This window comes from Notamacropus eugenii, chromosome 2 (genome assembly GCF_028372415.1).
Source record: "Notamacropus eugenii isolate mMacEug1 chromosome 2, mMacEug1.pri_v2, whole genome shotgun sequence".
Lineage (NCBI taxonomy): Eukaryota > Metazoa > Chordata > Mammalia > Diprotodontia > Macropodidae > Notamacropus > Notamacropus eugenii.
Window position 1 is genome coordinate 495,093,720 of NC_092873.1, and position 25,796 is coordinate 495,119,515.

The 25,796-nt window shown below is 38.8% G+C and overlaps 1 protein-coding gene across 8 annotated transcripts in view; it reads right to left on the bottom strand.

The window, feature by feature from the left end:
* Positions 1–25,796, bottom strand: part of ZNHIT6 (zinc finger HIT-type containing 6) — an 81,692-nt gene that overhangs the window by 20,010 nt on the left and 35,886 nt on the right. For 7 of the 8 annotated variants that reach the window (XM_072648931.1, XM_072648930.1, XM_072648925.1 and 4 more), the window contains exon 10: positions 9,486–9,610. In XM_072648931.1, coding sequence (XP_072505032.1) covers positions 9,486–9,610 — 125 coding nt within the window. Of the gene's footprint in view, positions 1–1,512; positions 1,710–9,485; positions 9,611–25,796 lie in introns of those variants that run through there. The other variant, XM_072648928.1, reaches the window with a different exon arrangement.

A 25,796-nucleotide genomic window follows, 5' to 3' on the forward strand; every position in this document is an offset into this window, starting at 1 on the left:
CTGTTCTCAGACCTCCTTTTCTTCTCCCTAATGATGAGTTGGGAAGAGCAATAAATGGGGGCTCTGGGACACATTGGGCCCTAAAAGCCATGGCCCCCAGCCAGCGGCTGGGATGTACATTCTGGCCATGAGAAACAGGGTCCCAGGGACTGAAACTGGCAATTACTTTGTGAGGTAACATCCTTCCTGACTACAGGGAGGACTCAGGAATGGTCACTTCATAGTGTGGTTATGATTCCATGCTAGCGGCATTGAATAGATCACTATTATTATACGGGATATGCAAGGGTGGTTGGAATAAATTTTTCCAAGATTTAACTTTTTCTTGTCCTTTGCAAAAAGCTGAGGGCTCAGGGCACACTCATAAAAATGTGGGCTGATAAACTTGCTAGATCCCAAGCTCCTAATAAATGCTGGAGTAATGGCTGTGGAAGCCCACAAATGCTGGGCAAGAGGAAAAAGGCAAGATGGGGACTACCAAGTGTTACTTGGAGTTGTATTCCAGCAACCAAGTCCCACTATGGGAAAAAAAAAAGCCATCCTTTCCAGCTCCAACCCCACCCCGCCTTCAGAGTCCAATTTGAGGGTGGCCCAATACCTGAGCAGAGGACAGCCCCTCTGTGCCACAGTCTCTATTTTAAAGTGACTTTTTTTTTTTAAAGTCAAGAAGGCAGTGGCGCTTTCTAATCTTGTTTTATTTGTAGAAAGGCAGCAAAGTTAAATTTTTTTTCTCACATTAATGGCACTCTACACCATGGGGATCAAACTCATTGCCCCAGGCAGCAGCCCTTAAGGCTAAACCAGGCTAAAATATAATTGCAAAATGTTTAACAAAATAACTCAAAATGCATACAACATAAAGTTAATTTGCAGTTTTCGAGGTCAACATGTAGCCCATAGGGATATCTGTTTCTATTTGAGTTTGGTCTAATAATATTTTACCATTACTTCTGGAAAGGTTCTATCAACTACTACCCTATAACCTTATTAAATATCCTTGGGACTTTCTGGATCAAAACACTCTTCTTGGCCTTGACTCCCTTATCTTCCCATGTATGAATGTAGTCTCCTTTAGAAGGGTAGGGGCTTATTTCTTTTGTAATTCGCATTCCCAAAGTGCAATATGGTGCCTGGCTCACATTCTTTCAAACACATGATGTTTTTCTCATTCATTTTCCCCTTGGTCATTTAGGTTTCCTGGCTTTTCTTTTTAATGTCTTTACTCTGACATAAAGTTGGGAGGTTTAGCTTAATATAATGACAAGAGATGGCTGAATTGAGGTGGACAAGCTAGAATGGTGAACTGATATAAACAAATATACAATTTAATAGGGTCCTGCCTGTATTGGGGTAAAAAGAAAACATGTCAACTGCAAAACACAGGAAAATGAGGGCTGCTTGAAAAGAATTCACAGGAAACAAAATAAAACAAAAAACCTTTTAATCTTTGGTGAATTTCAAGGTGAATGAGTCAGTACATCGAAGCTACTGCAGCTAATTCACTTCAATTCAAACAATTCTGAAAACATTTATTGGGTAAGGTAATTGTCTGGGGATAAAGAGCAAAACAAAACCATCTCTGCCCTCAAGATTACATGCTCTTCAAACCCAGACAAACTCACAATTCCCCAGGACTATTTCTCCACGGCCTCCTGTCTTCAGGTCCCTTGTATGTCCTGTCTTTCTTTTTCTCAGCACTCAGCAGTGTTCTGTACAAAGCAAGTGTATGATAAATCTCTCTCTTTCTCTGGGAAGATGGGTACAACATGTATAGGTAATAAAATGAATACAAGGAGGGAGTGGACACTAACAATTGGGGTCTAGGAGAGGCAGAGATGATGGTTATACTTATCAAGGATGGTATGTGTGGGGGGAGGGAGGGAGAGAGGGGGCAGCAGCTTGTTCGAATTCCCTGAGGTTGAATCTATCCCCTTAGTTTGCATTAAGAGGAATGAGGGAGACCATCAGAGCTGCAAGGGACTTTGGAGGTCATTTTACACATGAAAATGATGAGGCCCAGAATGACTTGCCCAAGGTCATGAAAGTAGTAAGGGAAGGAAAGGGAAAGGAATCAATATTTTTACAGTATCTACTATGTGCCAAGCACTGTGATACACATTATCTCATCTGATCCTCACCACCACCTTGAGAGACTGGTGCGGCTTGTTATCCTCAAGCAAACAGAGGTTAAATGACTTGGCCAGGGTCACACAGGTAGGATTTACGTTCAGGTTTTCCTGAGTCCAGGCCCAGTGCCCTGAGGTGTTTCCAAGTAAGAGAGCATGACAGTAAGAGGGCTGGGATACCAGACCAGTATTTGTGGACTCCAAACCCACTGCTTTGCTCTCTCCTCTAGACTCTCTCCTTGCTTGCTGCCTGGGTCGGACCACCTCTGGAGTACTGGGTCCAGCTGTGGCTGACACGTTAGAAGGGATGCTAAGTAGAAATGTATCCAGGAGGGTTACCAGAATAGCAAATATGACTTGAAACCCTTCTACAAGAGGATGAGTGAAAAAGAAATGAGGAGAAGGTTTGGGGAAAGAGAGGGATGTAAGAATCTTCAAATACTTAAAAGAATTATCTGATAAAAATGAGAATTAAACTTCTGGTTGGCTCTGGAGGGCAAAACTAGGACCACTGAATGAAAAATTGAGGATGAAGAGGAAGACTTTGACTCAGAGGAAGAAAAACTTAAAGAACATGTGGTATGTTAAGCAGGCCCTGTTCCTGAGAGTGCCGGCAGAGCACAGGTGATGCTCTGGTTATAATTAGGGTCAGGTTTGGGCCAGAACCCTTGTGAAATCCCTTCCAACTCAATGACACTATAATCCTCTATCTTGCTCACAGTCTGTACCTAAAAGTGGTAAAGATTTGATTAACTTCACATATTGGTTTTAATCCAGGCTATTCTCCCCAAATAATGTTTCTCTAAAGGAAAAAAAAATAAGCAGACACCGAAACATATCCCAAATCACATCATGAAAAGAGGCTGGTGAAGATTTTGAAGATTTTCTAAATTCAAGTAAAGCTAATTTTCATCTTTATCGCTGCCTTGGTCTTTGCTGTTTCTGTTGTCATTCCCTTACTTCAGAGTGACATGACAGCCACGCTTGGGCCTTTGCACTGATTAGATCTAGGCAAAAAGTGTGGTCTTTCTTTGGAATAATACGATAAACAGTTCTACTTTTGGCAAGTACAGGCCCTTGAAAGAAACACCACACTGAGGACTTTTCATTTGAACTAAAACAAAGGTAATCAGCAAAACTTCATCTACGTGCTAATAAACACCCAGGACATTTTATTTAGAAGGAACAACAAACCCAATTTACCTACTGCCCCATCAATGAAGGCAGGCTTTTCAAAAGTAAGTTTTGGCAATCTATAACCATAAAAAACATTTTAACAGAAGCAAAGTGTGAAAACTGCTGAATCCCAGCCCAGAACCACATTTCATCCCCCTGTCCCCACCACTGCAGCTAGAGCCAACCTGAAGAGAGACACCTTGTACTTTAAATTCAAGACCAACAATTTAACATTTTGTCTTAGGAGAGGGGGAGGAATTCCAAAACCTTTCCAAAGAAAATGCTGTCTTTGGTTCTCCCAAATTCCTAAATCTAGGCCATTAGCTAGACCACCCTGGCAAAAATCCCTTGTTCAGAGAGCGTACAAAGAAGGAGCTTCTAACTGCTCCTACAATGGTATGTATATAGGAAGAACATACAATTATTTCTGGTGCTTTCATATAGCACCAGCAAATTGAGAATCAAACCTTCTAAATTTTTGGCTCCCTCTACTATAAATAACCTTCCAACCTAAAAGCATAGCATCCATAGCTCAATCAAGCCTTACACACCCATCAGAAAATGGCAACCTTGGACTCAAAAGATTTCAAGTATACTCCTAAAGCAGCCCTTTATTTTTGCATTTTTACAGGAAGCCGTACTTTCACTTGCATTCCTAAACAAGGTGAAAAAAGAAGCTGTGTGCGATGTGTTTATTTACACAGACATGTTTGCACTGGCTAGTGCTATACAGCATTCAGTGAAACCAACATTGAGACAGACCGGCGTGAAGCATATTAATAAAAGAAATGCAATTATTACATAACATTAAAAAATAAAACTTGTCATTCAAAGCTGAAGTTACGATTTATTTTAAGTATATAAAATAATATAGTCACAAAAGTATGACTGCATAATATAAGAGCAAGTATAACATTTAGGGATCTGCAATTAATAACAAAGGAAAGTCAAGGGTTTGTTCCAAGTTATGACACTGCCAAATTGGGTCATTTTAAGGACACATCTTTCCCTACTAACTCAATAGAAAAGATGTGTCACAAACAGGAGGGAAAATGTAACTTAATTCAAATTCTGTTATAGGAAAAATCTTGTTAGAATTAAGATTTTGAAACCCAGGTTGCTTATGTTTATGTAAGAATTACCTAAGTATTTGTTAAAATTGTTTGGCTTATAACGGCAATTCATATCTGTAGCAGTACCTTGTAGGAACCTGGACAAAGTAATGAAGCATATGGGAAACAAAAAAGTTCTTATTGAATTTTGTACAGGCAACTGGTATCTTCCTTTTAAAAGGATTCCAAGCTTAATTTAATGTACAGACTGGGAATGCTGAGAGAGGAAATTACAGAAGTTCAACATTTATTTACACTTTTATGTGACCGGAAAAGGAGAGACGATCAATCAATCACACTTCCTTCCATCCCCCTATACAACATTAAAAGGTAGAGAGAAAGGTCCCTGGGGGACAGACCCCTTCACAGGAAGCCATGGACCAAGTCATGCAAGATCAGGAATGGATGGGCTGATAGAAGTACCTGTATAAGGGAGAGGAAGGGGTGGGCAGCAAGCTTTTCTTTAAGCATCTTCTATGTGCCACACATGTGCTGAAGGACGTTACAAATAGTAACTCATTTGATCCTTACAACAACCCTGAGAGGCAGATATACAGATCCACTAAAGTATCAAAAATGAAATCAAAGTCAGTTCTAAAAGTGCATTCAAATGAGCAAAAGTGGGACTGCAAAGGTAGCTGAGGAAGTAGAAACAAGAAATAAAGTCAGCAGGTTAAGTCAGGAGAGAACTAGAGGAGTGGAGGGGACAAAGGACCAAGGTGGAGCTATTGTCTAATTATAACAGTAACCATTAAGTCAAATCATTTAAAGAAACTCATCAAAAGCAGTACCTACACACTCATACAAAGACCAAAACAAAAGCAGTTAATAGTATGTGGAACATGCACACAGAAAGATGCAAAGTAACCCCAGGTAATGCCCGGAGGGAGACAATGTGGCTCAAGATGGGGAGGTCCATGTAGGAAGAAGCCCCTGGGTTGTGCTGTCAGAAGCTTGAGAATCTAGGAGGTGAAACTGAAGGATGGTGGGAGTACTTCAAAGGCATGGAAGGAAAGATGAAATAATGTGCTTTCCTTGATATAACCGTGTTGAGAAAATGTCTAACCTTACTCTCAAAAGATGTTTCAGGAGTAACTAACAAGAATAATTTTTTTCCATTATTATAAGTTCGTGTGATAAGGAACAAAGACCAGCAACATTTGTACTATATGCACTAAGACTGTAGATTATGTCACCAACCATGTAAGATCAGGTGATGTTACCTAAGGAACGACAAGGTAGTTTTAGCTGACAGCTTCTCACGTTTGGAAATGACATTTACTAATTTTTTAGAATACCTTCCAAAGACTCCACAGCCTTCTACATCACCATAAGACAGCGTGTTCTTTTACAGTAAGAATTTTGTCTTCATTCATTCGCTTTGTACTTTAAACAGCACTTTTCAACTCCTAAAATAGCAACTAAAATGCATTTATGCAACTGAATGCCAGCCTGCCTATCAGTACAGTCATGAAGGACCTAGGCATACTGACCCTGTGAGTTTGACGTAAGGTCATTCCCAGCTCTAAGTCCTGTCCTTCTGGAACTTCTCCAATTCTTCATTTATCACTTACTTTTTATTTGAAAAGGCTACATCTGGGGGCGGAGCCAAGATGGCGGAGTAGAAAGACGCACATACACATAGCTCCGAACCCACAACCCACAGAACATCTACAAAAAAGTAACTCATGGCGAATTCTGCACCCAGAGGCCACAGAACATTGGAGCGAGGGAGATTTCTGTTCCAGAGGGACCTGCAAACCTCTCGCAAAAGGTCCGTCGCCCTGTGGACGCGGAGCCCAGCCCAGCCGTGCCGCGGCCGCGGCACCAAGAGGAACAGATCTGAGCAGGCTTCAGGGACGGGATCTCCAGCGGCCACGCAGGTCCCTCCACCCACAGGTGACGGGGGTCGGTGAGAGGGTCTCTTTGGCGGGTCGAGAGGGAAGTGGGGTGCCCCCATAACTCAGGCCCCCTCGGGAGGCAGAAGCTGAGGCAGCGGCAGACCAGGGCTCCCCAAGCAGGCAGGAGCCTGGATCCATTGTTGAAGGCTCTGCATAAACCCCCTGAGGGAACTGAGGCCATGAGGCGGCCCTGCCCCCACCTGACCACCTGAACTTAATCTCACACTGAATAGCAGCCCTGCCCCTGCTGAAGCCCCGAGGCTGGGGAGCAGCATTTGAATCTCAGACCCCAAGCGCGGGCTGGGAGGATCAGGAGGCGAGGTGGGTGTGAGGAGAATATTCAGAGGTCAAGTCACTGGCTGGGAAAATGCCCAGAAAAGGGAAAAGAAATAAGACTATAGAAGGTTACTTTCTTGGTGAACAGGCATTTCCTCTCTTCCTTTCTGATGAGGAAGAACAATGCTTACCATCAGGCAAAAACACAGAAGTTAAGGCTTCTGTGTCCCAGCCCACCCAATGGGCTCAGGCCATGGAAGAGCTCAAAAAGAATTTTGAAAATCAAGTTAGAGAGGTGGAGGAAAAGCTGGGAAGAGAAATGAGAGACATGAAGTCAAAGCATGAACAGCAGGTCAGCATCCTGCTAAAGGAGACCCAAAAAAATGCTGAAGAAAATAACACCTTGAAAAATAGGCTAACTCTATTGGCAAAAGAGGTTCAAAAAGCCAATGAGGAGAAGAATGCTTTCAAAAGCAGAATTAGCCAAATGGAAAAGGAGATTCAAAAGCTCACTGAAGAAAATAGTTCTTTCAAAATTAGAATGGAACAGATGGAGGCTAATGACTTTATGAGAAACCAAGAAATCACAAAACAAAACCAAAAGAATGAAAAAATGGAAGATAATGTGAAATATCTCATTGGAAAAACAACTGACCTGGAAAACAGATCCAGGAGAGACAATTTAAAAATTATGGGCCTACCTGAAAGCCATGATCAAAAAAAGAGCCTAGACATCATCTTTCAAGAAATTATCAAGGAAAACTGCCCTGAGATTCTAGAACCAGAGGGCAAAATAAATATTCAAGGAATCCACAGAACACCGCTTGAAAGAGATCCAAAAAGAGAAACTCCTAGGAACATTGTGGCCAAATTCCAGAGTTCCCAGGTCAAGGAGAAAATACTGCAAGCAGCTAGAAAGAAACAATTCAAGTATTGTGGAAATACAATCAGGATAACACAAGATCTAGCAGCTTCTACATTAAGGGATCCAAGGGCATGGAATAGGATATTCCAGAAGTCAAAGGAACTAGGACTAAAACCAAGAATCACCTACCCAGCAAAACTGAGTATAATACTTCAGGGGAAAAATTGGTCTTTCAATGAAATAGAGGATTTTCAAGCATTCTTGATGAAAAGACCAGAGCTGAAAAGAAAATCTGACTTTCAAACACAAGAATGAAGAGAAGCATGAAAAGGTGAACAGCAAAGAGAAGTCATAAGGGACTTACTAAAGCTGAACTGTTTACATTCCTACATGGAAAGACAATATTTGTAACTCTTGAAACTTTTCAGTATCTGGGTACTGGGTGGGATTACACACACACACATGCACACACACATAGAGACAGAGTGCACAGAGTGAATTGAAGAGGATGGGATCATGTCTTAAAAAAATGAAATCAAGCAGTGAGAGAGAAATATACTGGGAGGAGAAACGGAGAAATGGAATGGGGCAAATTATCTCTCATAAAAGAGGCAAGCAAAAGACTTATTAGTGGAGGGATAAAGAGGGGAGGTGAGAGAAAAACATGAAGTTTACTCTCATCACATTCCACTAAAGGAAAGAATAAAATGCACACTCATTTTGGTATGAAAACCTATCTTACAATACAGGAAAGTGGAGGATAAGGGGATAAGCAGAGTGGGGGGGGATGATAGAAGGGAGGGCATGGGGAGGAGAGCGCAATTTGAGGTCAACACTCATGGGGAGGGATAGGATCAAAAGAGAATAGAAGTAATGGGGGACAGGATAGGATGGAGGGAAATATAGTTAGTCTTATACAACACAACTATTATAGAAGTCATTTGCAAAACTACACAGATTTGGCCTATATTGAATTGCTTGCCTTCCAAAGGGAAGGGGTGGGGAGGGAGGGAGGTAAAGAAGTTGGAACTCAAAGTGTTAGGATCAACTGTTGAGTAATGTTCTTGCCACTAGGAAATAAGAAATACAGGTAAAAGGGTATAGAAAGCTATCTGGCCCTACAGGACAAAAGAGAAGATGGCGACAAGGGCAGAGAGGGATGATAGAAGAGAGAACAGATTAGGCATAGGGGCAATTAGAATGCTTGGTGTTTGGGGGGAGGAGGGGATAAAAGGGGAGAAAATTTGTAACCCAAAATTTTGTTAAAATGAATGTTAAAAGTTAAATAAATAAATTAAAATAAAAAAAGAAAAATTTAAAAAAAAAAAAAAGGCTACATCTGTATTTAAAAATCAAAATCACGTCACGTGGTTACACCCTTCCACCACATCACATTCCTGACCTATCTAGGTTGCTATGTTCATCACTTGATAAAAAGCAGGGCATTTTCTGCAGCTGTAACCTACGGCCATCCTCCCATCTGATAAATGACAAGTTACAAAGAGAATCGTGTACAGACTCTCACTCTCTGGAAGTGGGCAACTAATTTCCAACAAGAATGTAGAAATCACTGAACCCCTACTCCTGTAAATGTTTGGTCTTGTGGCTTCACGTAACTAGAAAAAAAATTCTTTACCATAATATAAGCAACAAAAGAAACTTCTGTTAGTGATTGATCCTTCTCTACCAAAACTTAGTAATAAGTCAATCTATTAAATTAAGTAAATACAAGTGGGAAAATATTTACATCAAAGAGATGAAAGAGACCATTTTATTTACTCCTACACTGTTCCATACAACACAGGGGAAGGAAACCAAAGGCTGAAAGGATTTAAAACTATATACTTAATAGAACACTCACTAAAGCTGACTTTTTTTTCCTGGCAATAGTTACTGACAATTAAAGGGTAAATTAACAAGGGTAAATTACTCTTTTTCGTATCATTTAATATGGGGGTATCTTAATTATTGTTTATTTAGTGGAATTATATAAGTACAGCATAACACTTAAATGTTAATTTCCACTTACCTTGGCCGAGGATTATCATGTCATTCTTAGATCCTTTCAATACCACATGTAATGTAGGGTATTCAATCACCACTTTGTCTTTCAAATTGTCTATCAGACTTTTACAAGGATCCAGTTCATAATACCTTTAAAAATAATTAAAATTTAGATTAGAAAAATACGTACTCAGGAATGAAAAAGAAAATAGCAGCATCCTGGGATGAAGACACATGAAAATGATAGATTTTATAAACTTGACAGATTTTATGTTTGATTTCTTCTAGAAAAAGGGGAGCAAATACAACAGAGATCATGCGGTGACAAAGAAGTAAATTCAGACTTTCACCTCATTTTGGGTTATTTTCACTGACGCCCTCGTTATTCTGAACTTCAGGTTATCTTGTATGTAGAAACTATGAGCTCAAAGAAGGCTCACCACTGGTGCCAATGCTGACCACTCGCCACTGAAGCAAAACAGAGGGAAGCGCTCTTCTTTCCCACACTGCGCTCTTTCAATGACTATCTTACAACTCAATCAACAAGTATCATTCACTGCCTACTGTATATCAGGCACTAAATCCAGGTGCCAGAGGGACAAGTGCAGAGACTGCAACAATCCTTACTCACCACAAGCTTATGAGGGCAAGATAAAGAGATGGATCTACAGAACATCAAGTAATCACACATAAAGCTGAAGCTAGTTAGAGAAAATGGTGTTTTCCCCCAAAAAAGGAAAATGGAGTTGGCCTTATGGAACTGTAATGTATTAAAAAATTAGTTGGAATTTTCCATTTACTAAATGCTTCTACTTTTGTCTAATGACAATTCATACATTAATGATAAAGAAAACTGCAGTCACGTTACCATTAACACATGATTAAAGAGTAAATTATGGAACTTGTTCAACAAAAGAAACATATCAAAGACAAGCAGGAGCTGCACGGTAATGGGACCTGAAGATAACTCAAATGAAAGCAACAGCAATTTATCTTCCTCTTTTAGATTAAAGCATCATGAAAATACCTGGTTTCATGCTCCCCTCAACCAAAATAATTATGATCTGCTCTTAGAAAAATATTTTAGTAAAAGACACAATCATATCCAAGCTTCAGTATATTCACTATAGTTAAGTACAAGCGTATTTTAGTAATGTTCTAACTTGGTCATTAAAACAGATATTTGCAGTTTTACTTGTGTGTTCAGAAACTAAAGGTCAGCTTCAGCAAGTTCTATAACCACAGCTACTTTATAGCAATGCTGAAGAAATACTAATAAAAAAAATAACATGCCACCATAAAGCAATTCAAATGCTGTCAGGATTTCTATTGACTCATGATGGAGATGGGCCATCTTTATGGTGCTCAGCCCAACAAGCCACTTAATAGCCTAAAGCATTCGCATTTTAGCAATAATTTTATGTGCCTGAATCGTAGGAGATGACCTGAGTCCTGAAATCTGCTAGTTGTAGACATTCAATCTGAATAGCTCAGTAAGTATAAGAAAAATCACTCTCATTGTCCTCCAAAGTTATCTCTGCTATTTCCTCCTTCAAGTCTAATAAATATTTTAATTCCCTACACTTCTTAGCTGACTTGACTGAAGGTAATATATTCCAGCTTAGCAAATGAATAAAATAAAAAAAAAATTTAGTCATTTAATCAAATCCATTCCCTTAAGTAAAGTCCTACTGTATCTTGCAAGTGGTCACCTAGTATCTGCTGGAAGACTTTCAGTGACGGGAAACCTGTAACTTCTCGAGGCAGCTCCTTCTACTTTTGCACAACTCTCATCATTAGGAAACACTAACCTCGAGCAGTCCTAAATTTGTTGCTGTGAAGCTGCCACCTGTCACTCCCTGGTTTTGTTCTCTAGGGCTAACAGGACAACCCTTCAAAGAGATGACTGACTCACATAAGTGGAAGAGGCTTAAGAATTCCAGAACAGAGTTCCTAGCCTCTTATGGAATTCCAAGCTTCCTTCAAAAAAATTAGCTCAAATGCTATTTCCTAGAGAAAACCTATGCAAAACCCTTTGCCTAAGCACCACTTTATTAGTGCACTGGAAGTCTCTTTGTATATATTTCATATTTATTATTAAAATATGACTCCCCTGATGATGAAGTTCCTTTCTATTTTGTCATTGTATTCCCGGAACCTAATACAAACCCTGGCACATAGTAAGCACTTAATAAATGCATGTTAAATTGAATTTGGTCAAGTTATTTAACTGTCACTGCTTCTAATTTGCAAAATTAAATCATTCCCTCCTCATCTCCACCACTCATCCAAATTCTTACAATGACTGTAAAAGCTCATGAATTGGTTTACCTTTATCTCATTCTTGTACTATCCCAAATCTATATGCTATCCACTTCAATGTGTTAAACTAAACTTAAACATTCTATGTTTAAGTCCAGAGAATAATATAACTCTGTGGTTGCACTACATGGTCTCTCTCTGAAGATGGTTTCCCCTTCCACTAAATTAATGTGCAAAATGTTAGAGCTGTAAGACATTCATCTACTAAATACAGCACTTAAAATTTCATTCTGTGTAGTCATATTTCTCAATATAGAATTTTGGGCAAAATTACTAACATTTAGAAGGGCAAAACTGAATTTCTAATCTTTTCTCCTATTGCCTTTGATGAGATCAATAAAAATGTACCAAATATCAGATATGCTTGAAAAATATGCCTCCCACAACACTGAGCTGAATAATGTTCCTGAACCAAACACAAAAAAGTGTCTAAAATTCACAACAATTCTGTTTTTCAAAATAATGTGAACTTATATCAGGCACTAAGTTGTATAAACAATGAAAAAGACTGGAATCCGGAAAATAAGTGGAGTGGAAAAATTCAACTTTAAAGCCAAGTTGTTATATAGTAATGAGAAGACATTTTAAAAAGAAAATTTAGCTTAAAAGTAGAATAAAGTTCTTCAAGTTTACTGTTAATGCAAACAATGTAAAACACAACTAAATGCAGATGAAATAGGTCCAATTCATTTTCCCTCCACTAATATGGTGCTTTAAAAATTTTGTCCAAATATTTCTGTGACAATCTTTGGAATTCACAATGTCCCAATATTATTAGAAACAGACCTTTATTTCATTATTTTTTTTAAAAAATCTGATTTCCATCATTTTAACTTTTAGATTTTTTTAGTTCATGTAACTACCATTATCCATGCTGAAAAATTAAAAGATACACCTAGAGCAAGGTTTATCTTCCTAAGTTTTTGGTGAAACAAAGCTTTCTTTATTGAAAAAAGTTTTTCTACTATTGTAGCTCTTAGTATGAGTTTTCTAAGTGTGGAAGAGTCAGAAGCTTACTTTTTGTGATAAGAGTTCAACAGTTTTACAAAAGGTATTTAAACAAAAAGGCCTCATTCTGCAAAGTGGAAAAGGTATCAGAGATATAACAGTGAAATAAATGGCTCTTGTAAGAATGTGATTTGATTCACTTTTGATTAGAGAGATACAAATCAAAACAACTCTGAGGTACCACATCACACCTATTAGATTTGCAAACATGACAGAACAGGAAAATGATAAATGTTGGGGAGGATGTGGGAGAGTTGGAACACTACTTCACTGTTGGTGGAGCTGTAAGCTCATCCAACCATTCTGGAGAGCGGTTTGGAACTATGCCCAAAGGGCTACAAAAACGTGCATACCCTATGACCCAGCAATATCGCTTCTAGGACTGTATCCCCAAGAGATCATAAAAATGGGAAAGGGTCCCACATGTACAAAAATATTTATAGCAGCACTCTTTGTAGTGGCCAAAAACTGGAAATCAAAGGTATGCCCATCAATTGGGGAATGGCTGAATAAATTATGGTAAAGGAATACTATTGTGCTATAAGAAATGATGAACAGGAAGACTTCAGAGAGGCCTGGAAAGACTTATATGATCTGATGCTGAGCGAAAGGAGCAGAACCAGGAGAACTTGGTGCACACAATGACCAGAGTGTGCGAGAGTTTTTTCTGGTACACTTGGATCTTCATAGCAATGCAAGGACATAAAAAAAAAAATTCCCAATGGTCTTCTAAAGCAAAATGCCTTCCACATTCAGAGAAAGAACTATGGAATTCAATTGCAGAATGCAGCAGATCATTTTGTGTGTTTGCGTTTGCATGTGCGTGTGTGTGTGTGTGTGTGTGTGTGTGTGTATGTGTGTATGTATTATGTTTTGGTTTGTTATATGATTTCTCCCATTTATTTTAGTTCTTCTACACAGCATGACTATAATGAAAATGTATTCAATAGGAACGTATGTGTAGATCCTATATAGAATTGTAGTCCGTCTTGGGGAGGGAGGGAGGTGGTGGGGGGTAGGTAGGGGGAAAAAACATCTAAGTTTTACGGTAGTGACTGTAGAGCATTATAAATAAATAAAATGAATATATTAAAAAAAAGATACAAAAAAAAAAAGAATGTGATTTGATGAATACTGAAATGATGGGGCCATGTCACCACGAATTCTTTCAAAAACGTTTCCTAATGGTCTGCAGCACATTGGTACATTATGTTTCTCATCTTTACTCATTCCCAAGCCTGTTCCTTACTGTTGCTTCTTTAATATTCTATAAGCTTGTAGTTAAATAAAAGTGAGTCTTGCCCCCTCAAAGGTGCAAATTCTAACCCACTCATCATCAATGAGTCTTTTGTCCAGATGCTCCTATGAAATCTATAAAATCTACTAATTGAGGACTTTCCTCTAGATTCAATAAGACAAATACCAATACAGCACATCAGTCTTGCTACCTGATTTTCTATCCGTAATCCTCTCCCCCTATGTTTATTTCCTTTATATTGCTACTTGTGCACAATGAGCTTCTTAGAATATACTGAAGGCTCTTTAGAATTATCATGTACCTCCTCTCTTGCCCTTTGGGTGACACATAAGAACTCTGACTCTTCAGATTCTGTGGTATTTATTGCATGATTTCCAGTCACACAAAATCTCTGGAGGAATACTGGTGTTCAAAAGATGGACCTTTATTTCAGGAAGAAGGTGGGGACAGTAAAAGCACTTATCAGTTTCCCAAATGACTCAGATTCACCAAGCTGATTCCTTCGCTACCTTTCTCAGAATAGCCCACGGTTGACCGGAGGCATCTGTCCACGACTGAGGTACTGACAGACCTACTACATGGGTTATCCATCCAAGTGACTATAACCTCATTTGGACAATCGGCATTCTTAACCCACCTGTTTTTTTCCTGTGTTGATAGTACAGTCAAAAACTTCTGAATGATTCTGGGTTTTGTTTAGGAGGCTGCACAATGTTTTAGGGAAGGATGCAAACAGCACAACATCAGTTTGCACTGGAGGAACTCTTCATCTCTAACAGTGTTTTTTAAAAACCTTTTCTATGTCATGGACTCTATTTCTTTTATTTTGGCAAGGCAATTAGGGTTAAGAGACTTGCCCAGGGTCATACACCTAGTAAGTGTCAAGTGTCTGAGGTCGCATTTGAACTCAGGTCCTCCTGACTCCAGTGCTGGTGCTCTATCCACAGCACCACTTGGCTACCCCATGGGTTTTTTTTCTTTTTGCATGGAGCCCATTGGTCTGATGAAGTCTATCAATCTCTTCTCAGAATGTTTTTAAATGCATTAAGTAAAATATGTAACATTATAAAAGCCTGCCCAATTATACCGAAGTAGTTATTGAAATATATTTTTAAAAGTTCACAGGTTAAACACTACTAATCCATAGGAAATCCCTCTTTCATGTGTACTCTTTACTAGGCAAACGTCTTGTACAGTGAATACAAACACAACTGGAAAGGTTGTCTCCCTTTTCATGCCTTGCTTGACTTTGATAGAGCACCTAGGTGGTGCCAAAGTGCATAGAGCAATAGGCCTAGAAACAGGAAGACTTGCCTTCCTGAGTTCAAAACTGGCCTCAGATACTTGCTGTGTGACTCTGGGCAAGTCATTTTACCCTGTTTGTCCTGGTTTTCTCATCAGTACAACGAGCTGGAGAAGGAAACCATTCCAGTATCTTTGCCAAGAAAACCCCAAATGGGGTCATCAAGAGTACATGACAGAAAACTATAAATTACAACTGACTATAATAATTCTAATGTTGTATACTTTGAAGAATTTTGGAAAATTTGATGTACACTTGTGGGATATTTTGTTAGAAAAGAACTTTGAAGGTGATGAGATTTGATATTGAAAAAAGTGTTTATATAGTCAACAAACAGTAAATAGCAGGAATCCTGTTTTTTCTACACTCTTCATCAGACTATGTGACTTATGTGTTTTGCTCTAGAAAAGCGTTTTACAAAAGCATGATTGGAGGTAATAAACACATGCACTTCTCATTGAGTGTGTATTACCTAGAGATGGGAAAGGAGAACTCGAAGTGGGTAGAGAACATGGGCTATTTCCATTGTCTCTTTATGCAGTAAGGATATCCATCACCTTCTCCATTATTTACCTTCTTCTCTTTCTGATATCTGAAAATCAATCTGGAAATCAATCCTTTGATACCCTTGAACCTATGTTGCTTCCTGCACAGAATACTGTGAATACTGACCTAGTGCATCTTGGCCTCATTTTCATTAGTGTGATTTCTAGGTTCTCCAATAGTATGCTGGGGATACTCCGATGGTGCTATCTCCATCGTCACTGATAAATAATTGTTGCAAAAACCTTCAAACTCTTTCAGTTCTGGTCCGTTTCCTAGATTCCTTCCATATCCATCCTAAATTGTTCTTGAAATGATTAGGTTTAACTGAATCTCAACAAATTTTCTGTATACTTTTGTTTCCTTTCACTGTTTCTGTTATATAAACTAATACTCATCATAATATGGCTAACCATGATTCTCTAACAGATTTTAGGGGAGGTTTTCTGAGATAAACCTGTGCTGGCCTTAGTGACCATTTCTCTCCACTTAGGGTTATTACAGATGAATGAGAATTACATACTCCATTCAATTTGTTGAGTGACTCCCATGAGGCACCTAATACACAGATGGGATATTAGAGAAAGATTTCACAGTTTTTTTTATTGTTTTATCTTTTTTCTTAAATTATCTTAATTTTATTTTTTCTCACTTCTATGTTCAGGTTTTTATCTTTTCTCAGCTATAACATTTCTATTCTCAGGTCCCTATTACCAGGGCCCCTAAAACATACCTTGTGTATATCTACTAGCACCTTTTTTTGCGGCGGTTGGGGAGAGGATCTGTGATTTCATCAGTAGGGATCTCCTAGTGAGAAACTTCCAGTAATGTAAATCAGCACCTTTTCTACCACTTAAGAGTCTTAGAGAGCTTGTGCAGGATCAGAGTAAGATGTGGGAGAGGTGAGACCTGAACTCAGGTCTTCCTAATTCTAAGACTACTTTCTACCCACTAAGCTAGGCTGTGTATATGTGGTTATTGGTGGGAAATATCATACAAATCTAAATAGTTAAAATATCAGCCAACAAAGGTTACCTCACACACAAGGCTGACCATGTATCTCCTGCTCAAGTATCTTCAGTGGCTCCCAAATACCTCTGGAATGATAAACTCCTTGGGTTGGAATTTAAAACTGTTCCCTGGCTGATTGCCCATTATCTCCCTGTGAATACTTTTCACTTTAACCTAACTGACTTTCTCACTTTTCCTTAGACAATGCATTTGGTCCCCTGAGCCCAAGCCTCATTTTTCTAGAATTTTAAATTCTTTCAAAGACTCAAGGAGAGGTTTTCCTTGTTACCAGTCTTCTCTCCTTAAGATTATTCCACCTACATTTAGACATGCACAAAGTCTGGGTAGAAACACAGATCCTTAATAAAGAAGACTTGGGGGAAGAGAGGCAGTACCTTCAGTCTGCTGTATGAAATGGTAAGGTTAGACACTTCCATTTTTAAGAAGCAACAGAATATGTTTTCAGAGGTAATATGAGAAGTGTTGTAGTTTCATGTCTTGTCTTCTCTTGTTTTCAATTGTTCCAATTTATTATTGACTCTGAACTTATTCAGATGAGTTACCTAATGGTACATTTATTTATACAGTTGGCTCAGAGATAAATTGGTAGCCAGTTGCTTTCTATTTGGTAAGTCAATTTGTTTTTCATTATCATTTGGTGCTTACTGTGGCCAATCCCTCTCACCTCTTCTTCACCCAGAGACATTCATCTTATTTTTGATGTCTTAGAAATGCCTTTTGTTAATTATATCTCAGTCATTTCTGTGCCCATTCCCCCAGTATCCTCCCTCATATCAAAGAGAAACAATTAAGTAAAAACATCTGACACCTAACCAAATGTGACAATGCACACGGTACTCCCCAGGCTTTTTAGCTGAGCAGAAGGAGGCATTTCATCCTTTTTTCTCCATACAGTGAATGATTCTTTAGTTACTCAAAGGTCAGCATCACTTAATGCTCTCTTCATTTAAACTGCTGTAAACATTATATAAAATGTCTCTGGTTTTGCTTCTTTCTCTTTGCACTAATTTTCCCAATTTCTCCATTTCTGTGAACATCTCACTTTGCTTGCTTCTTACAGAACAGTAATGTTCCATCACATGCACAGATTACAGTTTTTCAACCATTCCCTTATACTTTGTTTCTAGCTTTTCCTACCAAAGAGAGTTGTCCGTGGCCTCCCTGGGGGCACAGGCCCATAGGTGGAATTACAGACTGTAACCTAAATGCTGGGTTACAAAATAGAGTTCAGTCATTTTTTTCTTGCTTAAATCTAAATATCCAGAATGATTAGACCAGTCTACACCTCCTCCAACTGTGCATTCATGTGCTTGCCTTTGCAGAGTCCTCCAAAATCGACTGCTCCTGCTTGGGGGCTATCTGCCAATTTGTAGGATAGGAGATGAAAGCTACAAACTATTTTACTTTTTATTTCTCTTACAATTAGTTATCTGGAACATGATTTCTATTCATTTATCCTACATGGTTCTTTTAACTCTTTTATACGTATCTTTTGATCTTTGGACACTGACTTATAATTGGAAAATGGCATCTAGTTTTTCTATATTTGTATTAGTACCTACATATCTCAGAGATAAGCCTTAAGCTGGTGAGAGTTGATAAAAATTTGGTATCAGGTAAACCTTTTTAAGTTTTATGTAATCAGAATTGTTTTCTATTTATCAATTCCCTCCATTCTTTGGTTAAGAACCTTTTCCCCAGCCAGAGCCAAATTACCTTTCTTGTTATCTTTTAATTTTTTTAAATGACCTAACCTTCTATATTCACATCACATACACATTTCGAGGTTATTCTATTTTCTTACCAAAAAATGTTTATGACATACAAGTGAGTTAACAGCGCTTAAGCCTCTTTTCTTTCTCAATTCTGAGCCACATTTTCTAAAATTTTCTAACATGCTGAATTCTAAATGGCTCCACTGCACTCTTCTATGCCCACCTTTGCTTCAAAGTCCTATTAAAGTATATGCTCATTGAATCTGCTGGGTCTTACTAAATTCTTTATACAATTTTTCTGCCTCCTTATCCTTCACAACAGATGTTGGTACATAAGCTGCAATTAACTTCATGGTGGTCTTTTTGCAAATGCTGAAATATGAGAAGATGAAGTGTCTGAGAAATGATGTTTATTTTTGCCTCTAAAAGCAGAAAAGAAACTCTGCCAATTTCTTTTATTTGCTTTTCCCAGAAGAACCTGAGAGATGCTCCTCCAGATGATACTGATTTCATCTTGTCTTCTGGTTTAACATAGGATATGAATATTCAAATTGATGACTCAGTTCATCCAGTAGCATGTCAACTGGCAAGTAGTAGGTCACTGGCAAGAATCTCACATATAAGGTATTGATTAACAAATTAATATTTATAGATGGTTTAAAAAACTGCCTAACACCCTCTGCCCTTTCTTCTCCAACTTGACTACCATCACTACTAAGTTGAAGAAGACGACCAAGGGCACTTTATTCCTTCAAGACTCAGCTCCAACAGCACATTTGATGGATGTGTGTGTGTGTGTGTGTGTGTGTGTGTGTGTGTGTGTGTGTGAGAGAGAGAAAGAGTGGGGGGGGGGGGAGAGAGAGAGAGATATCTTGGGGGGTCTTCAAGTAGAAGACAGATGATATCTTATTGTTTTTCTTTATAGTGGGGATTCCTTTCATGTTTGCTAGATTACATGGTCACTGAGGTGCCTTCTCATCCTCAGATTCTGTGAATCCATAATAATTTCCTTTGCCTGCTGAGAAAGCCCACACTCCCCATGCTGGTACTTGACATCCTCTACAACCTAACTACTCTCTAATGCTCTTCAATGCACCCAAGCCAGTTTTCTTGCTGTCTCATGCCTATTTCCACTTCAGATTGTTTGATCAGAATAAAATACAGTGATAAAATACATGGTTATGGATTATACGTGCTTTAACAAAGCGCTGACTTGGACTAGTTAGCTCCACAAATGTAGGAACTTTATTATTTCCCCTTATTTACAGCAGGGCCATATGTAAAAATTAGTAAATGACAAAAAAAACCTTAATAAATGGTGGTTGAACTGAATTGCTAGGAAGACTCCCCAGACCTGACTAGAAAAGGAGGAGAGGAGAAACAGACCATTTCCAGGGGCCAGGTCTGGGAGGAGCAGAGATCAAGAAGCAGAAATGAAAACATCTCAAGTAACAACCAATTTTCATAACTTACTAGCTCTAATGGTTGGAGAGAATGTTTTCAACTCTGGTCTTACAGTGTACATACTTAATTGATAATGAAAGCATGTTTATAGAGTAATCTGTATGGGAATAAAAAGCTCTAAAGTTCTAAAATTTGCTATACTTATTATGGCACTTTAGGCTCTACCTTAGCTTCCCACTTTTCCAATGTAAAATTCTTCCAGGTTTTTACAACTGATACTTCAATAGTTCTGCCTGTTTACAGGTGTGCCAATCAGCTGAGCTCCAGATACCGCTGAGAGGTAAGCTGACAGTGCTTCCCATAGAAGCATTTTCAAGAATGTTTTCCTATGTTCAGCCTATTCCACACAAGAGCGCCCTCCTTTATATGAATGGACGCTGGTCAGTTCAAACCTTGTCAATTCTGAAACATGTACTTATTTTGTAAAAACTCTTCATCCATGTCAACTCCAAAAAGTTGTAGCTACCTATCAGGCAGCTCATTCACTCATAATTGTCAAACATTTCCTTTTACACTTTGTCAATTCCAGAATCTCACACACAAACAGAAAATGAACCAACCAATGCCAAATAAGTTTAAATTTTTGACAGTGGATAAAGCATGGTCACGTTGGACACTTTATTATTTTGAAGCCCATAATATCCTATCATTTTGTGACTTAAGACTTAAACTGTTAGACCTGATCACTAATAGAAACTAGCAAGTATTGACAGTTCTAGTAGGGGAGAGCAAAGAATTGGCTTTTTGCTGTATCTCAATTTTTAACATGGGAAAAACTCAACTAAATACTTCTGACTCATTACCTGAGGCCTCGCCTCAATATACCTGAAAACTAGAACCAGATGTGCAGTTGTTATTTAAATCAGTATTTTCTCCTTTGGGCTTGCAAAAAGCTAGTGCTAAAAAAATTAGCCTTAAAAAACCTTTCGACACTTGACAATCTGCCTTATAAATTGGAGATAACAATTTAAATACTGAGAGAGATATTGAAGTAAAAAAACTTTAAGAGAAAATATAAGACATATTTCTTTATCCAAGCTTGGCATTTCTAGGAACCTTGAGGTAGTTGTCTAAGATACCTCATCTTTCAATTCAATTCAACAAACATTTCTGAGTACCTACAACAGCAAGCTTCTGGAAATGTAAAGGTGTCAAACCACTCAGTTCAGTTTCAGGCTATTTTGTAGTGGTATAAATAAATGTAGTGCATAAATAACTAATTAAAACTAGAATGTGATAAATGCATAGGCTAGTGGCTGGATACCTAGGCTCATCTGCACCCTAAAAGTGTCATCTATCTTTTCCTTGAAGACATTCAAAGAGGCGGAATCTACCACTTCACTTCCTGAGGCAATATATTTCACTTTGGGACAGCTCTAATTGTTAAAAAGGTTTTCCTTACAAAAGCCTAAATTTGTCTCTTTGTACTATCTTTCCTTCACCAAGCAGAGAAAATCAAATCCCTCTTCCACATGACAGTCTTTCATGTATTCAAAGACAGCTAGGTCTGCCCCAATCCTCTCTTCATGCTAAAAATTTCTAATTTCTTCAAACAACATTCATATGACATTCTGTCTTCCTCTGACTCTTTTCAGATCATCAATATCTTTCTAAAATGTGGTGCCCATAACTGGACAAAACTCTTTTGTGAGTGGCCTGGCCAGCACAAGAGGGTAGTGAAAGCACAGGGTCACCATTTCCTTATTCTTGTTAGCTACACCATATCTTTCCCCCTAAGTCTGCTTTGCCTACAAATTTCCCTATTTCTGTTTAGGTAGTTATTATCCCTCCAGCAACACAGGTATGCAACTTCAGAGCGATCTTTCATTTCTCTCTCCCTCATATCCCAATCAGGCGCTAAATGGGATCCACAATGTTATGGTTCTCCCTTTTTGGGAGTCTTCAAGCAGAGACTGGATGACCACTTGTTGGGCATGTTTAGATGGCCACTGGTATCTCTTAACTCCTCGCCATCTCTCCAATATATTCCTCTCCTTTTCATACACAGAACCATGAATTTAGCCTGAGAAGTGACTCCAGAGGCCTGACCCTTTCATGGTGAAGATGATGACATGCCCAAGATCACAAGGGCCAGCTCAAAGACAAGACGTGACCCCACACCCTCTAACCCCATCTTGTGCCTCTGCCCAAGCTCACACCCTTAAAGCCTCTCCTAGATGAGCAAGCCAGCCTCTGATGGGTGTCTCTACCCCCACCCTCTTCACTCTCCACAAGCTGGCACAGCTCTGGCCTCAGCATTCCCATGCTGAGACATCTTTTGCAGCAGGAACCTCATGACCACCCAGCATTTAAAACCCTCCACAATCTGACCATAACCTACTGTTCCAGATTTATTTCCTATTATTGCCCTTCAAATATTCTGCAACATGGCCAAACTAGCCTATTAAATACAGCTGAGCACTTAATTATGTTCTAATTGCTGCAGGTTAGCTTTGTCCTCCTATGATGACTTCCATTATATGACGAGTTCCTTGAAGTAGTTCTATTTTATGCCCCCAACAATGTCATGCTGTAGCAAGTGCCCAAGAAAAACCTTTAGATTCATTGATTTCTAATGGAGTTGAACATGACTGTTTTTACCTAAGTATACTTTCTTCTTGGCCTTGTAAGTACTTAGTGACTGCTTGTGGATTGATTACAGGGAATCTCAATGATACCAAAGCAATTCCAAAAGGGAAATAAGGAAAAATAATGTAAATGAGATCTAGAAAACAGTGGCTTGCTTTTGATTACTAAACTGATTCCTCACCACAAAGTTAAGTTCAAGAATTTTGCACAGAGGCCTGCAGAGTACTTTCTCTGTTTATATAAACAGAAGGCATCTGAGAGTAGTTATTACTGTGCTTAGAGTTAAATCTTGTAATTCTTTTAATGTTCTGTGGGAGATTTAATATTATACCATTATCATTTAAATAATATTGATTTTCAAAATTTCTAAAGTTCTTTTTAGGTTAAGATGAAGACAAAAAAATTCCAAATTAACAAGTACATCTAAAAAGTATCATTTTCATTTGAAGTTGCAAATTGGCAGTTCTATTTCTGAGTAATTTTTTTACCTTCTTAAAAATTTATTCTTTTTCTCCTAATTAGTTCAAATTTAAGAAAATAATTTTAAGAAAATAAAAATTTTTTTTGCATAAACTTATTTTTTTTTCATAGAAGTATGTTTTAAAACTTAAAGAGAAAAATCTAAACTGATATATTTGGAGAAGAGGTTTCACTGGCCAAAGGGATACACAAAAAGGTTAAGACCTCCTGATCTAGACAGACTCTCACAGAAACTGAAGCTATGGAAGTTCAGTAATTAAGTGATAAGGGGAGGAAGGACAAGAGTCAATATTCAAAAGCAAGTCAACCTCCAAAGCTACCAATCTTCCTACTGTACTTCTTACTATACACAGCACTTAGTGTTTGTTTTCTTGTTTCTTCATATTTGTCCTTATGATCTAATTTTTCATAATGGGCACTGGCACAAAAAAATGAATGATGGAAAGAGGAAGAAAAAACATAACTTAATATCACAAGTGGACACAATTTTACATGCACTCTGTTGAGACAAACTAATAATTAACTGATTGTGTCTTGTACCAGGCACCTGGGCCAGGTGGTCTACATAAGGTGGGCACTAGCTAGACAAACTCTCTGGGTCAACAGTGTGACACGGCAGGCAACGAAATTAATGTGACTTTAGGCTGCATTAAAATTTTAGAGGCACAGATTCCAGGAATGAAGTGATGGTTATACTCTGTCCTAAATAAAGTACAACTGAAATTTTGTATTCAGTTCTAGATGTCACATTTTAGGAGGGACACTAATAATCTTGTGAACTTCCAGAGGAAAGAAACTGATTTTGAAAGGTTTAAATCATGCTATGGGAGGATAGTTTGAAGGATTTGGAGATGCTTAGACTACAGAAGGGGAGACCCAGAGGAAAAATAATTAATCAGTTATTTGAAGAGCAATCACAGGTATTGGAGATTCATGTTCTTTTCTGCCTCAGAAGGCAGAACCAGGAGCAAGGGATGAAGCTAAAGAAGAAAATTCAGGCCTGCCACGAAGAACAATTTCCTTAAGTTAGAGTGAGTCAACAGTGGAATGGGTTATCCTGGGAGTGAGTGGGCTTCAAGCAAAGACTGGATTCCTCAGGCATGCTGTACAGAAAATTCTTCATATAAACTAACAAGCTGCATAAACATCTTACTATGTAGCAGGCACTGTGCTGGACTCTGGAGGCACAAACATCCTTACACAAAACCCCCAAATAATTCTTGACCTTAAGGAGATCATATCTTACCAACTTTGATTTTCAAGTATATATAAAGTAAGGACAAGCTCATGGGGGATGGGGTACGAGTGTGAAGCGAGCTGTCAGAATGAAAGGCTTGGTGGTATCTGAACTCCCTGAATTCTAGAGAGAAGGTGATGGCGAGGGCACGCATTCAAGGCATGGATATACTAATGGGATGGAGTTAGGAGATAAAATGTCATGTGGCAGGGATGACCAGAAGGCAACTTTGGCTGGACTTACAAGAATGCAAGAAGGAGAGTAATAACAAGTCTGAAAAGATTTTAAATGCAAAGATTTTATTTTAGAGGTAAGAGGGAACTACTAACATTTATTAAGCTAGGGAGGGAAATGGTCATACCTCCATGCTCTAGGAAAATCACTTTGACAGTTGTGTGAAGAATGTATTGCTGAGGAGGCACCTGAGGGAAGAAGACCACTTAGCAACAGTCCATCAAGAGGTGACAGGGGTTGAACTAGAGTGGGGGGGTGGGTAGATTATGTGGAGAGAAGGGGGACAGAGATGCCACGGGTGGTAGAAACTGACAAGAGACTAGACATATTATGTAAAAGAGAGCAAGGAGTTGAAGATACCTTGATCTCTGAGCTTGTGAGACTCTGGAGACGGTGGTACCCTTGGGGAAAAAAAACAGGCAAGTCAGGAAGCAGGATGAGATAGACAAGAAAGAAAATAACTTCTGTTTCAAATATATGATCACGGATTGGAACCATAAGGGACCTCAGATAACACTTAATCAACCTTCTCATTTGACAGATGAGGAAACTCAAAGTCTCAGAGGTCAGATGACTTACTGGAAGTTACACAGGTTGTAAGCTGGGACCCAGGACTTCTGACTCCAAATTCAGGCCTTTTTTCATCCTGTTTCCCTATGGAACATGTGGCTTAAAATGCTTATAAGGGAGCTGGTAAGCCAGGACCAGAGGTTAAGAATAGGGTTGGTTATATCAACCTGGGAGTCATATGCATAACTGAACCCACAAGAGCTGAGGAGTTCACTGAGAGAAAGGGTAGAGAGAAAAGGGACCGGGACAAAGTCTGCAAGGGAGGGGAGTAAGGGTTCACCCAGTTAAATAGGATGATCCAGCAAAGAACCTTGAGAAGAAACAATCAGATAGAGAGAAAGAGAATCAAGAGAGAATCCAGGAAGGAAAAAATATCTCCCAGGAAAGGGTGGTAAATAATGTCAAATTCTGTAGAGAGGTTGAGAAGGATGAAGGTGGGGAAAAAAGGACCCCCAATTTAATGATAAAAGACATCACTGGTGACTCTGGAGACAGCAGTTTCATTTCAGTTGAGGGATGAAGCTGGAGGCTAGGATGCAAACCAGCTGAGAAGAGAAAAAGAGGATGAGGTGGAGAGAGCA